Raw genomic sequence first — 19,101 nt, 5'->3', positions numbered from 1 at the left:
GTTACTAATGAGGGTAAGTCCAAGTAAAAGTGAGTTGTAAGATGAAATATTATTCTTTAACATATGCATTGCGTAGTAAAGGTCTAGTTTATAAGTTTTTGAACTATGCATAATTTCCTGTAATGCCATTCTATTTGATTCACAATAATAAAGTTTTCTTGAATAAATTTCATCAATTTTTATTAACTTTCGGTTACTCACGCTGTTGTATTTTGTACAACATGTGTAGGTTTTTGAATGCCATATTGTTATAAAGTTACAAATCGTATATTACGTATATACTAACGTATATTCTTCAGTAAACTTGTTATGAGAAAAATGTCAGAATTATTCAATGCATTAATACTTTAAATTGTTAGGAAACAAGAAACGAAGCAAGTAGCATGTGAGGTGTACCGCAGTTGGCCCCGACTGGAATTTTCTTTCGTTTCTTCATATGGAAAAATGGTGTCTGTGTGCAGCAAAACTACCAGCAAATGTAAAATGTTTAAAATGTATCCGTCTGTTGGTAGTCGAGTAATTCGGGGTCAAAATCAGGGTATTTTTTATAATCAAAGTTCTACAGTTCGTAAACAAGGAAACATAGAGGTATATTATGTTCAGCAAAGTTGTGTATTTTTATTATTTATACAACTTTGTAATACATGAAAAAGTCATACAACAATTACAAAAAGAGCTAAAATAGAAAAACTGATTTTTCAAATTCATATACAATAAATAAGATCTCTTCGTTGAAGAGATAGAAGGTCACTGTCTTCAGCAAAATTTCTTGTAATAATATGCTCTAAAACTTTGCAGAACACATCAATGTGTTATATTGAAACTGAGGGAAAATAATTTTTTTATTTCACTTTTAGGGGGATTAATCAAAATTCAAATTCTACCAGACGATAGAGCTTTCAATTTCAAGAAACTCTTCCAAAGGTTCGATAAACTTAAAACCAAGTTTTCCTAGTCAAAATTCTAGTGCGCACGTTTTCTTTGGTTTTGGGCTATTGTGCGCGCGAGTAACCGTGTTATAAAAGTTGGCGCGAGTGTTCGAGGGTTAATATCTTTTGACCGGTAAAACCAATTCTTATGAAATTTTGCATATATATTCGTAGTGTGAAAGCCTCTCGTTTGATATTAAAATAATTGAAATTAGGTTATTTTTCTTGGTTAAAATCATTATAAATTATTGTTAATTTTGGTGTGGTGTATTGAATTACTCATAACTTTCAAACTAAACATCCAATCAAAAAACCATTCAATAGTGATCTATCCGGCTATATTACCTGCCAAATGAAACTAATAGCACGTAAATCGGTTTGGCCATCTCTGAGAAACAGGCGATCATTTGAACCTTGTCAAAACTGGTTTTTTAAGCATAACTTTTAAACCACTTGTTTGTTTTCAATGAAAATTGGCGTGAAGTTTAGCAATAGTAAGAGCTTTTATTTGGTACTAAGATCGATGAAATCGGTTATGTGGTTCCGGAGAAAATCGTGTCACGTAATTTTCACATTTTTGCTTATAACTTTTAAACTAAAAGTCAGACCACGAAACCATTTAATAGTGATATACTAGGTAAAAATACCTTTCAAATAAAAGTTATAGCAGACAAATCGGTTCAGCCATCTCCGAGAAATAGGCGATTGAAAATTGAAGCGCACACACATACACACATACACACACACACACACACACACACAGACATTGCTCATTCGTCGAACCTGATCGATTGGTATATGTGACACGGCCCTCAGGGCCTCAGATCGACTTCGTGTTTTTCGACCAATTCCTAAACCTTTGTTATATTGTATAACAAAGGTAAAAAAAGCAAAAACGTGACCTAGAAAGGAAAAACGCGGAAAACAAGAAAAAACGGGCCCTAAAACAGAAAAAAACAGGAAGCAAAAACTGTAATAACAACGTAGAACGACAAGTGCAAAAACAGAATATAGAAAGCAGGCAGAATGGGCTCAGAAAAATGAAAAATATGACATAAAAATGAACAACGGAGCACAAAAAACGGAAAAACGTGACATCAAAAGAAAAAAACGGCCTCAAAGAATGGGACATAAATAGAGAAAAACGGGACATAGAGGAAAAATGGAATAGAATAAAGAAATGTGGCATGAAAACGGATAAACGGAACACAAAAACACAAAACCAGGGCGAAAACGAGGAACGCGAGAGAGAAAAACGGGACGCTAGAGCAAAAACGGGCCACAAAAAGGCAAAACAAGCACAAAGAACGCGACATAAAAAAGGAAGGCCACATAAAGAAAAAAGAGACACGAAATGAGGAAAATCAGGACATGAAAAAGGAAAACCGAGATGCAAATAAGCACAAATGGGACATTGAATGAGAAAACGCGGAACAAAAAGAGAAAAAAACAGGACCCTAAAAGAAGAAAAATGGGACGCAAAAAGAGCAAAAACACGGACAGCAAAGGAAAAAAACGGGCACCCGAAAAGAGTAAAAACGGGACACTGGAAGAAAAAACTCAAAACAAAAAAGGACAACCGAGACGCAAAAAGAGGAAAAACGTGACGTAAAGAGAAAAACAAGATGCAAGAGCAACAACGGGTACAAAGAACGAGATATAAAAAGGAAAAATAGGACACAAAAAGAAAAAAAAATAAACAAAAAAAAACTGGACGCTAAAAATGTCAAAACGGGACATTGAAAGAGCAAAACGGGTTCAAAGAACGTGACATAAATACAGAAAAACGGGGCATACATAGAGGAAAAACGAAACATAAAAGGAGGGAAAATGGAACACAAAAAGAGCAAAAAGGAACAAGAAAGGAATACACAGGCGCAAAGAACGGAACACAAAACGAAAAAAATGAGCCACAAATAAGGAAAAACGGGACTTAAAAAGAAAAATGAAACGTAAAAGACGGCAAAAATTCATTGAAAGAAAACTCGTGGAACAATAAAAGGCAAAACGGTACGCCAAAAGAGGAAAAATGGGACAAAAAAGAGCCAAAATGGGACACCAAAAGAGCCAAAATGGGACACCAAAAGAGCCAAAATGGGACACAAAAACGGGATAGAAAAGGGAAAACGGGCACAAATAACGGAACAAAAAGCCTATATTAAGGTATAAATTAAAATAAGTCGAGTTCAAATGAAAATTGAAAATCGTGTCCAAATTCAAATCAAAATTTAAGTTTAAGCTCAATTAATATTTATTTTCACATGACATTTTCCAGGACTAATTGAAAAATTTTGCGTCAAACGAAATGAACATGTTATTTTGGTCAAAATTAAAATCTTTTTTGATACCAAAAAATCCCCCTTGCTCTAGTGATCGTATTAAACCTTTTTATTCCTACTATTCCCACGGTTTGTAATTCTTACCTCGAAACAAAGAAACAATTCGAGAAACGTTTTGCAACAGCTTTTCCTTGCACCTGGACCACTTATGCTACTTCAACATAATGTATTTTTAATTACATGATTTATGATACGACTTTAATTATTCCATTCATTCCCATGATTTCACAATTTCAGCTATAATTTGCGACCGCACGTGTTAGTAGATTACATGGAGAAAACCGAAAGCCCCAATTTTGCCTCAAATAAACGTCATTCTTCATCACAATTCCGAGAAAAGAAAATTGTTCGCTAGCTAGAACACACTTTTTCCGGTCTAAGATTAATTAACATCGCGCGGGGAAGTTCTTCCTGCAGGCTCAAAATAATTTCGCCGTTTCCACGAAGTTTCAGAAAGCACAAGACAAAAAGAAATAAATAAAGTAAAAAAAAACAGACCGGAAGCGAAAACCTGTCAGCAGCTCCTTCCCGCCTCCTGAACCCCGGGGCAAATAAAGTCATATTTCTTTCGGCTCAAATTTCCACCGGTCGGTCACAGCCAATAAACTTTTTGATTGGTATTGCGCTCAGCGCAATACCGCAGCACAGCACAACACACAGGTGCGTCACAAATTGAACCGAAGCAACAGGAGAACCGAGGACGACGATGGACGTGACAAACAAGTCCAACGTCCAAGCAGGAGGAATAATTACACAACTTTTCCGTGCGCACAAGTTTTCGCGTACGCGTACGCAAACGGAGAAAATTCACCGGAAAAGTCTTTCGGGGAACTTCTTACCACCGTGCCCTCCTCCGTGTCCCGTACCGTGTGCGTTGGTCGTCGGTAACCATGATCAAATGGATGATGGTAATAGTATTTCACGAGAAAATAAATCAAATCTTCACAATTTTAAGTTAATTATGGACAGGACGAAACGGTGTTCATCCGCAGGTTCTATTATCGATTTAAAAGGGATGCAAATTGTAAAATAAAAAACGAAATAAAAGAAACCACTTTTATGTGGTACGTTTACCTTAAAGTAGGAATTTTCCGATTGCTTCAGGAGTTTATTTGACGTTGACAAAAATAGGAATTTTATTTAGTTGATTAAAATTTGTGTGTTTTTTTTAACTATCACAGTACTATTGGAAATCGAATAAAATCAATTAACAAACAAACAAGCGACGAATGCATGCAATTAGCAAAAGCTTGGTTGACCAAATGTATAACTGGTTCTATTTTAACAGCGATTGAACAGTAAATCAAACATGCAAAAACAGCTAACTAATCTGCATGCATACGAAAGAAAAAAAAGGCTCCCATATCCTGCCACCGCTAATTAAAAACTATTGCTCAGCTTGGCTCCTGCCACCGAAACGCAATTCAATTTAATCCCCAATTGCATTCGCAATTCGACGATGGACGATGACACCGGATATGGAAACGCTCGATTTCAATTCCCCCTCGGGTGAGTGTGGGGGGGGGGGATGTTGAGACGGGTTCGTGAAGAAGGTAAATTTACGTATACAATTTCGCACACGTTGGTTGCCAGAGCGTCGTGTTCCCAAAATAGTCATTCAAAAGACCACCGAAAAAAAACCCCGGACAGAACAGAACACACAAAACTAGGTCAAACCAACCGCCTCCTCCTCCTCCTTCTCCTCGCCGTGCGCGCCGGGATCCAGCAGGACCCAAAGGATCCAAACATGAATGAATGAACGCCCGCCCGCGTGCGACAACATACATAAAATAATTTCTTCATAATGACGTGCGAACCAAGCAAAAAAAAACGAGGAAGCTCGCCCCACTTGAGGGGCCTGGATCATGTCTTCATCAATTTGATGTGATGAGCTGTCGTCCTTGCTCGTCCGTTAGTGTGTGTGTGTGTCTGTTGGGAGGCACTTCAAATGATTTTAACCATCCCGCCCCCGACCAAACCAACAACGGTGTTGATTATAATATATTTCTGAATGGTGGCAGCCAAAAGGAGGGAAGGAAGAAAGTAGTTCCACTGCCGAGATACGACGGACTAGATGGGAGGGTAACGTGGGAAGGAGAGAAGTCATTAAACAGTACTTCGGGATTCACCCGAGGTAATCACTCTGGCGTGTTCAGGATGGAGCACATTCGCCAATGTGGTTCAACTTTTGTATAAAATTTGATGTAATTCATTGGGAGGTAGAGTAAAATTGGTAGGAATTGGAAATTGACAAAACGCCTCAAAACGGCCTCAAAATGGCCTCAAAACGAACGAAAAGGCCTTTTGGTGCTAGTAAAAATGATACTATATTTGACTCCGAATCACCTACAAAGGTGACCAAAGGCTAGAAATGGCCAATTAGAAACATGCTTCATGAAATTATTCTCAAACTCGCCTAAAAACGACTGTAAAGGCCTTTTGGTCAACAAACATTATTTCAAATTGAGCCTGAAATCACTGCAAAATACTTCCAAAATGTGTGTATGAATTGAGCTCTAATGCGTCTGAAACATAAAGGCCTTTAGGTTTCTAAAGGTCTTTTGAGAGAAATAATACATAATACCAAATTAAACCTTGAAATTAAATTATGAAAACCAGAAATAGCCAAAATAAAAAATGCGTCGGATTAGAGTTCAAAATCGCCACAAAAAACGTCTTTGAAGGCAGCCTGAAATTGCTGAAAATGTTTTTACGGTACAAACTGGTCCCAAATAAAAAACAATTCTTCGAAATGGAAGCTAAAATTGCCTAAAAAAGTTGCAAACGGCCTTTTAGCTGAAATAATAATCCTATCCCACCGGAACCGAGTATAAAATTGATAGAAAATGGCTTTAAAGGCCTTTTGAAAGCGACAAAAACCGATCCTAAATAATATCAATAATAATAATCGCTCATAAAGGCCTTTTGGATTAAATCAGAAATGATCCTGAATCTAGCCTAAAATGGCAAAAAATGCTTTCAAAAGTCTAAACAAGGCAAAATATCAAAATACTCCAAAAATTAGATTAAAATGGCTCAAAAACAAGTCAAAAGGCGTTTTCGTTCCATTAAAAAATATCCCATATTAGGCCCGAAATCGTTTAGAAATGTTTGAAAAGATATTAAATATACTTTAGAAGTGAGCTCCAAATCGCCGAAAAACGATTGTAAAGGCCTTTTGACCAACAAACACAATCAAAGTTATAGTAAATCACTTACAACGCGTCTAAAGGCCTTTTAACAGAAATAAAAAATAATCTCAAACTAATTTTGAAATCTCTTAAAAACGCTTCCAAAAGCTAAAAGCAGCCAAAATAAAAATTGCATTGCAAATAAATCTAAAAAAGCGATTTTAGAACGCCTTTAAAGTTCTTTCCCAACTAGAAGGTATCTCAGATTAGGCCTGGTAAATTGCTAAACCGAAATTGAACTCAAAATGGTCGAGAAAGGCTTTTAGATACCTTTTAACTGCAATAAAAAATATTGCATTTTGTAAAATATGTAGCTGAAGTGAGATTAGCGTCGCTTACAAACACCTTCGAAGGCCTTTTTCCAAAATGAAAAAATATTCCAAATTAGGTCTGAATTCCTAAAGAAATTTTCTTTCTTGGGCAAAAAGAAAATATTCCTCGCAATCTAGCATAGAAATTGATCGAAAATTCATCTTTAAAGACCTTTTGACAACAAAACCTGATTCCAAATAAAGCCTAGAATTGTCGCTCAAAACCGGTTATAAATGCCAGAAAGCGTTGAACATAAAGGCTCCTGACTTAAGCCTTAAATCACCCAAAAATACCTTTAAAGGCTTTTTGGTTGAAATCAGAAATGATCCTGAATGCTACGAGTACCTAGAAGGGGCAAAATAACCGAATCAATTTATGAATCATTTATACGCTTTTATAAGATCCCGAAATGGCCAAAACGAATCATGCTTTTTGAAATTACGCCCCAAATCGCTTCGAAAAACGGCCTACAAAGGCCTTTTCACCAACAACCGTTGATCCAAATTAAACATGAGATCACTGAAAAAAGCTTCTAAGGACTGACGTATAAATCAATTGAACGCTAAATCATGTGAAATCCAATAAAAAACATTATATTGAGCCCAAAATAACAACATACTTCAAAATTGAGCCTAAAATGGCTTAAAATCGAATCAAAATGCCTTAATTTACTCCCAATGAAAACTATAACACATTAGGCTCGGACTCGGATCACTTAAAACGTGTCCAAAGGACAGGAATGGCCAAAATATAACAGACTGCGGAATTCAATTGCTCGGAATCGCCGAAAAAATGACTGTAAAGGCCTTTTGGCCAAGAAACATTAAGCCAACGCAGGTCTGAAATCGCTGAAAATGCTTCTAAAGAACGTAACATTAAAATATGCACACATAAATGGAGCCCCAAATCGCTTAAAGTGCGTCCAAAGGCCTTTCGACAGAAATAAAAAAAAAATAATTCCAAATTAAACCTGAAATCGCTCGAAAACGCTCACAATGGTCAAAAACAGTCAAAATAAAAATATACCTCGGATTTGATTTAAAAAAAGGCCTTTAAAGGGCTTTTAGCCTAGATGGGAAGATTACTAGTATTTTTCTATTTCAAGTCTTTCTATATCATTTTCCCTCTTTTTCTGTTCCGTCTTTCCTCCTTTTCTCGTCTCGTATTTTCTAGGTTCTCTCCCGTTTTCTCTAGTTTTCCCCCTGTTTTACACTCGTTTCTCCTCTTTTTTCGATCCGCTTTTCCCATTTTACTATTTCGTTTCACTTCTTTCTTTGGTTTCAATTTGCTTCCTAGTTTGTCTCCGTTATTCATCTTTCGATTCCTATGATTTCGCCCCTTTTACTATTCCGTTTTTCTCTTCACTTTAACAGTTTCGTTTCTTCCGTTTTTCAACCTCCTCTTTTTCTGTCCCATTTGTCCTTTATCCCAGTGCCGTTTTCCCTTATTCGGTCCCGAACTTCTGCTTTTCTTAACCCATTTTTCCTCGATTTCTGCCCCGTTTTCCCACTACTTTAACCGCTTTTTTTTCTACTTTTTGTGTATAGTTTTCTCTCTTTTCTGGCTTCGTTTTTAATTTCTTTCTCTGTCTCGCTTTTCATTCTTTCTCTTTTGTTTTTGCCTTTTTTATATACCGGTGTCTGTCTCTTTCTGTCCTTTTTTAGGCTCCATTATTTTTTATATTGCCCTTTTTGGGCTTTTTTTTTGGTATTCTGTAACGTTGTTTAAGCTTTTTCGGCTATGAAAAGAGCATTTTTTGGCCCTCTCCTTCTATTGGAAGCGTTTTTTGGCCGTATTGGGCTCAATCTGTGAAAATTTGTTTTGCCCATTAAAGGTGTCCTTTGACCATTTTTAGGTTTAGGTTTAGGTTTAGGTTTAGTTTACCGTTCTTCCTCCTTCTGTGCTCCGTTTTTCCGCTTTTTCGGATCACGACTTTTCTCTTTTTCAGTAGTTTTTTCCGGTTAATTTTCTCCTTTTCTGCTCAGTTTTGGTTTTGGTCTCATTTCCCCCTTTTCCTGTCACTTTTCATCGCGTTTCTTTCCCTGTTCTACGAAATCGGGTTTGAAATTGATTGAAAATACCTCTAACGATCGCAATAAAAAATGATTCGAAATTAAACTTATAATAATCACTCAAAACCGCTCATAAAGGCCAAAAAGCGTTGAACCAATTAAAAATACTCGTGAATTGATCCTTAACCCTAGAGCGGGCGCACTAATGTACTGAGTATACGCGTGCGGACAGCAATTGTCTACCATTTTTTTCGTTTCTTTTTGCTATATTTTGACATTACTAGAAGGAGGAAGAGTAAGATCTTCGAATACAACCAAAACCTGATGTGATTTGAATAAAATTTCAATGATTTTTTCTCGTTTTTTTACATTAGAATGCCCGCTTTAGGGTTAAGATCGCTTCAAAATACTTTTAAAGCGTGCGATGCCTCGTTTTTCCTCCTATCCTGTTCCTTTACTATCTTAACTGTCCCGTATTTGTCTATGTCCCTTTTTCACTTCACTGTTACCGGCCGGTCTATCTCATTTCTTCTCTTTTTCTCACGTCCCATTTTTTCCGTTTTTTTTCTCATTTTCTGTCCCGTTTAGTTTCCTTTTCTGGTTCGTTTTGATTTTTTGTCCTATGTTGTTCCGTTTTCTCTGTGTCGGTTTTCGTATTTTCTAGTCATTTTTTTTCTTTGTCGTTTTCTCTCTCGATATCTTTTTTTGTCTCGTGCTTTCCTGTTGCTCTCTTTGGTAGTGTTTACTCTTACTGTAAGTAATAATATTAATCTTACTTTATGTCTAGTTTTTGTCATGTTTTCCCGCTATCTCTGACCAGTTTTTTTCTGATTGCTGCTCGTTTCCCTTCTTCTTTCCGTGTTTCGAGCATTTTACTTTATTTTCTGTTCTCATTCTTTAACTTCTGGTTGTCTCTTATTCGGTTCTTCTTTTCCTTTTATCGTCTTTCCTCTGCATTTCTTTAATCTGTTCGATTTTTTCTCTTCTTCCGTCTCATCCTGTCTTTGTCCCGTTTTAATCTTTCTCTATTCCGCTTGGCCTCTTTTAACTTAGGTCTTATGGTAAGGTAGGGTGCCATTCCAAAGAATTAATTGACTCTAAATCAAAAAATTTAAAAAAAACAATAACGAAATTTAGGCGCAATTGAAACGAAATCGAGTCTGAGTACACTGAAATTACAGCAATCTTCTTATATAGATAAAAATGGATTTCTGTCTGTCTGTTTGTCGGGATGTTCCTTATAGAATCAAAAACTCCTGAACCAATCAGCGTGAAAATTTGCATGTAGAGGTTTTTGGGGCCAGGAAAGGTTTTAGTGATGGTTAGAGACCCCTCCCCCCACTAAAAGGGGGGGCTCCCATACAAATGAAACACAAATTTCTGCATAACTCGAGAACTAATCAAGCAAACAGAACAAAATTTGGCATGTGGGTGTTTTTGGTGACAAAAATTTATTCTATGGTAAATTGAGACCCCTCCCCTCTTTAAAAGCGGAATTATGACTCCTCTTCCCTTTAAGAGGGGGGGCTTCCATACAAATGAAATACAAATTTCCTCATAACTCAAGAACTAATCAAGCAAATGGAACCAAATTTGGCATGTGAAGGTTTTCGAGGGCAAAAATGATTTCTATGGCGAATTAGGACCCCTCCCCACGTTAAGAGGGGGGCTCCTATACAAACGAAATACAAATTTCCACATAATGCGAGAACTAATTAAGCAAATGGAACCAAATTTGGCATGTAGGTGTTTTTGGAGGCAAGAATATTTTCTATGGTGAATTAGGACCCCTCCTTACTTTAGGAGGGGGTGCTCCTATACAAATGAAATACAAATTTCCTCATAACTCGAGAACTAATCAAGCAAATGGAACCAAATTTGTCATGTGGGAGTTTTTGGAGGCAGGAACTTTTTCTATGATAAATTAGGACCCCTGCCTTCTTAAAGACGGAGGGTTCCCATACCAATCAAACACAAATTTCCTCATAACTCTAGAACTAATCAAGTAAATGAAACGGTGAAATGAAATCAAGTATTTTTTGAAACGGTAGTACTTTTACAATTGACGAAGCGAAGGTACAAATGAAATTTCTTGAGTGAAGGTGAGAGGGGGGGGGGGGGGGTTATTAGTAGCTACGCTTAACAAGTAGTCGTTGTGACTCCTACTTTTTGTCCAATGCTGGAAGGTGCATGGGTCGACCCAAGCTATAATCTGAGATTATAACCGGATTCGAAGCCACAAAATTCCCCAGGGCATGTGGCTCGATTGTACTCATGTACGTTTAAACCATAGAGGCGCTAGACAAAGGGAAACTGCTCAATCTGCTTTTTAGGCGCACGACGTAGCTTCATAGCTTATAGCTTTTATAGCTGGGTTTTACCCATGCGCCTTCCAGCATTTGGACAAAAGGTTGGAATCGCAACGACTACTTGTTAAGCGTAGCTACTACTAACCCCCCCCCCCCCTCCACCTTTCCGCTCTTTTTCCCTCACTCTATAATTTCATTACTTTCTTCTACCGTCCCTTCGTCAATTGTAAAAAAAATTACCGTTTCAAAAAATATCAATTATATATGCCTGACCTCATTTCAAGGTCAAGACTAAAACAAGAGGTTGGTCTGTTTTTCGTTCCTTGTTTTTCTGTCTCATTCTCACATTTTTTCCTATCTTTCTACTTTTTGTTTAGTTTTGATTATAGTCACTTTAACAGCTTAGCTTAGGTGTAACTTCTGCGGGGTTGGGTTTTTGTTCGTTGTTTCATCTTCCTCTGTTCCATTTTTCTTTTTCTTTTTTACCTATCCCGTTCGTCACTGTTTACCTGAGTCCTGATAGTTCTTTGCCATTTTCTTTGCCTTCTTTCTTCCGTTTTTCTTCGCTTCGAGGTCCATTTTTACTCCTTCCTTGTTTCATGTTTTGTCATTTTTTGTCCCGTTCAGACCTTTTTTCGGTCCTGATTTTCGTCTTTTTTTCTTTTCCGTTTTTTGTTTCTTTTTCCTCCTTTTCTGTTACGCTGTTTTTCTTTTCCAATCACATTTTGTCGTCCGTTTTCTTTTTTATCTTTCTGTTCTGTTTATTCACTTATCCAGTTTTTATCGCTTTATTTTTTTTCTACCGTATTTTCTCCCTTTCTATTCCGTTTTTCCTGTTTTCTCACTTTTCTGTTAAGTTTATCCTATTTTTCTTCGTTTTCTTTATGGGGTTTTTACTTTTTTCTCGTTCTTATTTTTTCTTTCTACCTTTCCATTTTTTATCTCTCTCTTTCCCCCCATTCTGTCACGGTTTTTCTATCGTTTTTCTTTTTTTCATGTCAATATTTACTTTTTTTCTATCTTGTTTGTCCAGTTTTTGTCATGTTTTTTCTTCTCCTGTCTTATTTTTCCTTCTTTCTTGCTTTTTTTTCTGGAGAGCAGTAAGAGACTCCAAATCATAAAGTTTCCATCCTTTTTTAACGATTTATGCCACTTTGTCCCATCTTTCTCCTTTTATATCCGGTTCGCCCTTTTTCGTCTTATTCCTTGTTTCTTGTACCGGCTTTATTCTCTCTCGCTATTCTCCTTTTTCCTTTTGGTTTCTCGTTTTCCGTTCCATTTTCTTGCCTTGTTTTCTCTATTTTTCATTCCCGTTTTTCCACCACCATTTTTGCTACCCACTGTTTCCGCTTTCTGTTCTTTTCTTGCCCCATTTTCCACCCTTTTCAGCCTGGATTTTCCTCTTGTTTTTCAGTCCCAATTTTCGTACTTCACATTGGTTTTTCCTCACTTTTGAGCCCGTTTTCCACTTTTCTAGTCTCCTTTTTTGTTTTCTGTCCATTAACATTTTTTCATCTGTTGTTTTCTTTCACTTATCAAATTTGGCATCACTGTTATGGCTTTATTTGTTTTTATTTTTCGTCTCGGTTAAAATTTTAATTACTTAATGTAAAACTATTTGCATTATAATTATTCATCGACTGGCTTGTAGCCTAGTGCTTGTTTTATGAATTTACCGTTCCGGATTCATCTAAAAGTGGCAGTTACTGATTGATTTCTTCGAGCTAATTGTCTGGTCTGATCAAAGGGAAAACACAATAGCCTGAGTTTTTGGCAATACGAGCAATCGCCCGGTAGGGCAAAAAAAAGCAGTTTGCGGTTCTGCTAAGCAATGACTTCCGTAACGTGTGGGGCATGTTCCCTGAAGTTAACAGCAGAAAATGACCGAGTTAACTGATCCGGTGGTTGTGACCAAATATTGCACGTTACAAGTTCCGACTTAAAATCTTTGTCAATCACTGCGCTGTGCAAAAACGTCTCGCTAAAATTCATTTGCTTCAACTGCCGTAAAAAGCAACTGAGCCTTTTTTAGAAGAAACCCGTTTGTTAATGATAAACGTAAACAAAATGGCCTTCCTTCTGGAATGTTTTTCGAAGACTTAGTGTCTGATAATATCCAAACTACTTGCAATATGTTTGCTAGACACTTGTCTAGTGCATTTAGTTCGACAGCGGCTTCAACTTCATAAATTGATGAAGCGATACGTAATACTCCTAAAGATATTTTAGACTTTGGGCTTTCTCATTTCTCGACAGCGGACATTGAAGCGGGACTTCTGAAGTTGAAAACCAGCTTTAGTGCGGGTCCAGATGAAATCCCGTCTGTTGTACTCAAAAAATGTGCTGAAGCATTATGTAAGCCATTGCAAAAGCAAAGTAAAGTAAAGTGAAGTCTTACATTTCCATAGAGTAACATGGTTTTTTTTCCTAAACGCTCAATTAACACGAATCTACTGCCGTTCTGTTCTGTTTGCCTACGTCAGATGGAAGCTCAGGTGGACACTGTATATACAGACCTTAAAGCTGCTTTTGACCGCATTGACCACCAAATACTGCTTTGCATACTGAGACGTTTGGGTGCATCTGAAGACTTCGTGTGCTGGCTTCAAACGTATCTTACAAATCGTCAGCTTTTAGTAAAGTTAGGCTCCGCTGAATCGTACAGTTTCTGCAATCAATCTGGAGTTCCACAGGGAAGTAACTCAGGACCGTTATTATTCCTTATATTAATTAACGACGTCTGTTTTGTTATACCGCCTGGCTGCAAGTTGTTATACGCTGATGATCTTAAAATATTCACCGCTGTGCGGTCAGTGGAAGACTGCAAACATCTGCAAGATCTTACCGACAAGTTTTCGGAATGGTGCCGCTTGAACAACCTCATCATCAGTGTTTCTAAATGTTCAATCATCACCTTCACTCGCAGCAAAATACCGATCGTGTACACCTACCAAATCGGAGAGGCTAGTCTGGAACGCGTCAGTGTTGTTAAACACCTAGGAGTTGAACTGGACGCTAAATTGACCTTCCACAACCATTACTCGAACATTATTGCTAAAGCAAATCGCAACTTGGGTTTTATCATGCGTGTTGCCAATGAATTCCGTGATCCATATTGTTTGCGTGCTCTTTACTTTTCGCTTGTACGATCCATTCTGGACACAGCACAGTGGTAGGGACCCCGTATACAAATGTTTGGTCAGCTAGAATCGAAGCAGTGCAACGGAGGTTTATTAGACACGCACTAAGATTTCTACCCTGGTCGAACCATCGTTACCTTCCTCGTTATGAGGACCGCTGTAAGCTGCTGTATATCGAAACGTTAAGCAAAAGGAGGGATCTATCTAGAGCCGTCTTTGTCGCCCAATTGTTGAATTCCGAAATTGATTGACTCAAGTCGGTTTTTCCCATTCTTGTATTGTATCTTCATTTAGACTGAGTGTCAGTTGAAGTAAATAAATAAATAATAAATAATCATAACTTCTTTTTCCAATCCATTTTTCCTCCTTATTTATTTCGCTTTATTCTCATTTTCTGTCCAGTTTGTTCTTATTTTCTCTTTCATTTTCTTCGTTTTCTTTTGGTTTCCCTTTCGATTTGAGCTAATTTGTGCAGATGTAACAAAACCGGTATTTTTAGAGTTTTATCTGAAAACCTAAACTGTCCAAGCATATAAGAACTCTCCCTACCGAACACAGATTTATGCTATCGTGATTGAGAGTTTTTACTACTGTCGATTCCACTTCTGGCGGTTTCCGGCAACCTACGAAGAAAGGAGGAAACTTTTCCGCCATAAAACACTGATTCAACAAGCTTATCACAGGGAGACGTAGTGAGAGAGAAAACTTAGTGCTCATAATCCGTTTATGTGTAGATTTACGTGACAGATTACAGCAGCAGCAGCAGCAGTAAAAGCGAGCAAGCAAAGTTTGGTAAACTTGAAATTACGGGCGCAACTGAAGATTCTGTTTTACTGAAGTTCGAAAACGTTAACCTGCAAAAACCTGCGGTTTCACAGCCAAAAGTTAAACATTCAAACAGTATTTGAAGTCAGAGACTAACTGTGGATGTTCCACACAGAATTGACATTTTCGTTGTTGCTCAGCTCAAATTTAGGACTGCTAAAACGGTTGTTTTGTCCCGTATTTTTATGACGACGAATGCATAGTGGCAACTAACTAAATAAGCAATAACAATCTCTCCCGGAAGAAGTTGACTAAAAGCAGATTTTTACATTCAAATTGGGATACGAATTTTCTTTTCAATCCGTTATCTATTCTGAGCTTTAGAATCAATTTATATTTTGACTTTGATAGCGATTGAAAGCTTGATTTTAAATTATTTTTTTTTTGTGCTATAAAAGGTGCCTTCAGTCGTTCCAAAGATGAAGGAGACGCATGGCTATCTTTTAGAATGCAGAACCAGCTTTCTAAAATATTTTTTGAATGTCTAGAAAATTTATAGATTTGATTGAGAATGATATAAATATGAAAAAAGAAAAGAATCCAATTTTTTTTTCTAATTTTGATTCCACAAGAATTCAACTCGAAGCACAAAATCCACAAATCCTGAGGCTAACTTTAAACATGCAAGTGCCAGCGTATAACGAAGCCTTAGGAAATTATCATTCAAGAACCAGCAAAACACTGACTAGGCCATACAGAGAGCAGTGAAGTAGGGGAATAAAAATCATCCTCCAGTAGTGTGTCTAACTAACCTAGCGCACAATGCAAGGGACTCACCTTTCCGCACTGCTTGCACTTGCCCTTCTCCGTTCGCCGATGGATCCAGTGGTGGGTCGTTTTGGTTTGCTCCCGGTACTGCCGGACGCCGACATCCCGAAAGGTCGGCTTGCACTGCAGCTGCGTTCGCTCCATCAGCACCGAGATGCAGCTGGCGTGGGCAATAATTTTGCATGCCGAACACTTCATCCGGGGTCCGTGCTTCTGCAAGAATCGAGAGAGAGAGAGTAAGTTAGTATGATGGCAGAGATTGATTGTTGCTCAACTCGAAGTACAGCACAGCACAAACGATGAGATTTAATCGATTTATCAATTAGATGATATTGGACGTTTAATCAATGTTCGATGAAGGAACAGGAACGGTGGGAAATTTGTTGGTTAAAAAATAATGATTCTATAATAAAATCGTCTGAAAAGTTAAAAATTGAAAGATACAGAGCAATTTCTTCCGTGTAGCTTGGAAGCTGAAGGCGAATCCAATTATCTTCGATCGCAATAAGCTGCAGCCAACTACAATGCAGCATTACCTCCGACTTGGGATTCATTCATTAAGCATATCCTGTCGTTTCTGTTTCCTCATTTCTAACTACTGCCTTGAGGTCCATTGATTGACTCACGACCCACGCACACCCGCTTACGAGCAACATAATTCTACCGTTTTTGGAAGCAGTGAACTACAACTGCGGTTAAAACCACAACAATGTCCACTTAGGTAGGAGGATTCACCATATGTGACGCGCAGAAAAGCTGGCGAAGAGTTGAGGAATTTCATAACTCGGCAGGACGACGACAGCTCACTCACTTGACATGACGCGCTGCACCTGATGAGAAATGCCGCATGTCTTCTGCCGGATTATGATATGAAGTACATTACAACACTCGGTTTTGGTCCCCATCCGGGATCCGGACGAGAATGTCAGACCGCGTCACAAGAAGTGACAGACAACAAAAGCCTCTCAGTGATTGTCCTGAGAAGAGCTACGGAGGAGGTGGTAAGTGTGCTTCAGCTTCTACCTCGACACTAGTCGGAAGGACGCATTCTAGATTTAATATTAAACATACCAAAAATTGGAATTTAATTGAGAAAAGTCCGTTGAGCAGTGGCTGGATTATTCCTCCCCCTGCGGATTACGAAACCAATATAATCCACCTCCTAATTGACAGTCGATAATCATTTCTTGGAGGCTCCCATCGCCGGAAAAAAAACTTTCGCAGGCTAATGTCATTAGTTTGCCTTTATAGCCCTATCATTTAGAATGTCCCCCCGGAGGGGGGGGGGGGGGGGGAATGTAGCGACGGTGAACTCTAACTTTCGCACCAACTTTCCCCCAGTTCAATCGAGCGAGCAGGACGACCGACTACGTTGTAATAAAACCGAGCTGCTCTGCTGAACACGGCGATGGAAGGCAATTTCGGACTCGTTACCGTCTTTTTCCCATTTCCATTTAATTTCCTCGAAACCCCCCTTTCCACGGTTACATGAAGTGAGCGCGCGTGTGTATGCGTGCGTGAATTCACCGCCAACCGAAAGCTTCTAGCTTTTAGCTTCTGCTTCTTGGTATGTACTTGGTGCTGGGTGCTTTGCGCTGACAGGAGCAGTCAGTCAGGCCGACCGAGGCGGGCGGGCACAAAATCTAATAAAAGTGTAATAAAATTGTGGCAAAAAACGTAATCCACTGCCTGCCTGACTGACTGACTGGGTGTGTGTCAATGACTCTGGTTCACATGTATTTACATTGCAATTTGGGCGCGCGAAGATGCGTGCGTGCGTCCGTGCGTGCGAGAGCATTGGTCCGGATTAGGGTGACCGCCGGCTGATACGCTGGAACCAAACCCACAAATCGGTTAAAAGCTTCAAACTGAATTAAGGTTATCCTACGGAAAGAGTGATAGCAATTTTGCGTTTCATAACTTTATTAGGGTTAGATACGGGAAGGAATTAAACGTTATTGCGAGAGGATACAAGCGAACATTCGTTCGACAAACTTGTTCCGGTTTTTTTCTTCCAAATCCTCAAGTACCATTCGGAGTTTCTCCCAGGCCACACTCACACGTTTTTAGACTGGCTGGTTTAATAGCAAAACGAATCTGAATCTAAACTAATCACATGCCAAGAAGCTGGGTAGTTTTTTTTAATTGTTCCATTCTACTACCTTCGTAGTGTCAAAACGGTGTTGGTATTGTAAGTGCTGTCAGTTTAACCTTGAACCTGAGTCTTAGCACAGCGTCACTGGTTGATTAGTTGTTGAAGAAAATCTACAACTAATCGACCAATTACGACTGCATTCGTCATTGTGCTGCCCGTGAAGATGCATTAGTGAACTTGGGGGAAATTCAAGGTGGTACAATTAGTAAGTTGCTCGATTAGTCCTAGGACACGATATATTTAGAAAAACAATCCACAATTAATCTTAAAATCATCGAAAAACGTTTCTAAAGGCCTTTTAAACGGAATAAAAATGGTCCGAAAGCAGGTCTGATATTAATTTTTTTTTAAACGGTGGTTCTACAATTGATGAAGGGACGGTAGGGGCAAGTAATGAAGAATTTTGAATGGAGGGGAAAGAGTGGAAATATATGCTTGACCGTATTTCAAGGTCAAGACTAAAAACACGAAGTTTGGTCTAGGCCTGATATTGCTTAAAAATGCTTCTAAGCTCAAAAAAAACGTAAAATAACCAATACACTCAAGTTCAGCCTACAATGGTCAAAAAGTGCTGCTGAAGGGCTTTTGATTTCAATAAAAAACAATCGGCGAAAAGTGTGCTAAAAGCCTTTTGATTTAGATCATAAGTTTTAGATTAAAAATACTCCCAAATCCGGTCTGAAATCGCATTAAAGAAGCTTCTAAAGGCCAAGACAGAACAAATCATTCCCAATTAAACTTGAAATTGCCAAAAAGTGCTTTAAAAAGCCTTTCGACCAAACAAAAAATGGACGCAAACTTAGCCTAAAGTCGCTTAAAAATGCTTGTTGAAACAAACTAAAAAGTAATCCCAAATTAAACTTAAAATCGGAGAAAAGCCTTTTAAAAGGCTTTTTAAGCAAAATAGAAAATAATTCCAAATCAAGCCAGAATTGCTTAAAAATGCTTCTAAGGTCCGAGAAAACACAAAATAACAAATAATCCCAAACTAGCCTTGAAATCACCGAAAAGCGCTGCTAAAGGCCTTTTGATTCAAATTAAAAAATAATCCCAAATTATGTCTGAAATCGCATAAAACAGTTTCTGAAGACCAAGACAGGATACTACGACACAATTCTTAA

The 19,101-nt window shown here is 38.1% G+C and overlaps 1 protein-coding gene across 1 annotated transcript in view; it reads right to left on the bottom strand.

Annotated features, from left to right (window-relative positions):
- Positions 1 to 19,101, bottom strand: part of LOC128746445 (eye-specific diacylglycerol kinase) — a 173,289-nt gene that overhangs the window by 79,906 nt on the left and 74,282 nt on the right. The window contains exon 5 of the mRNA XM_053843493.1: positions 15,835 to 16,038. Within this exon, the coding sequence (XP_053699468.1) occupies positions 15,835 to 16,038 (204 nt within the window). The remainder of the gene's footprint in view (positions 1 to 15,834; positions 16,039 to 19,101) is intronic.

The sequence above is a fragment of the Sabethes cyaneus genome, chromosome 1 (genome assembly GCF_943734655.1).
Source record: "Sabethes cyaneus chromosome 1, idSabCyanKW18_F2, whole genome shotgun sequence".
Lineage (NCBI taxonomy): Eukaryota > Metazoa > Arthropoda > Insecta > Diptera > Culicidae > Sabethes > Sabethes cyaneus.
This window is presented reverse-complemented; position numbering and strand designations above follow the sequence as displayed.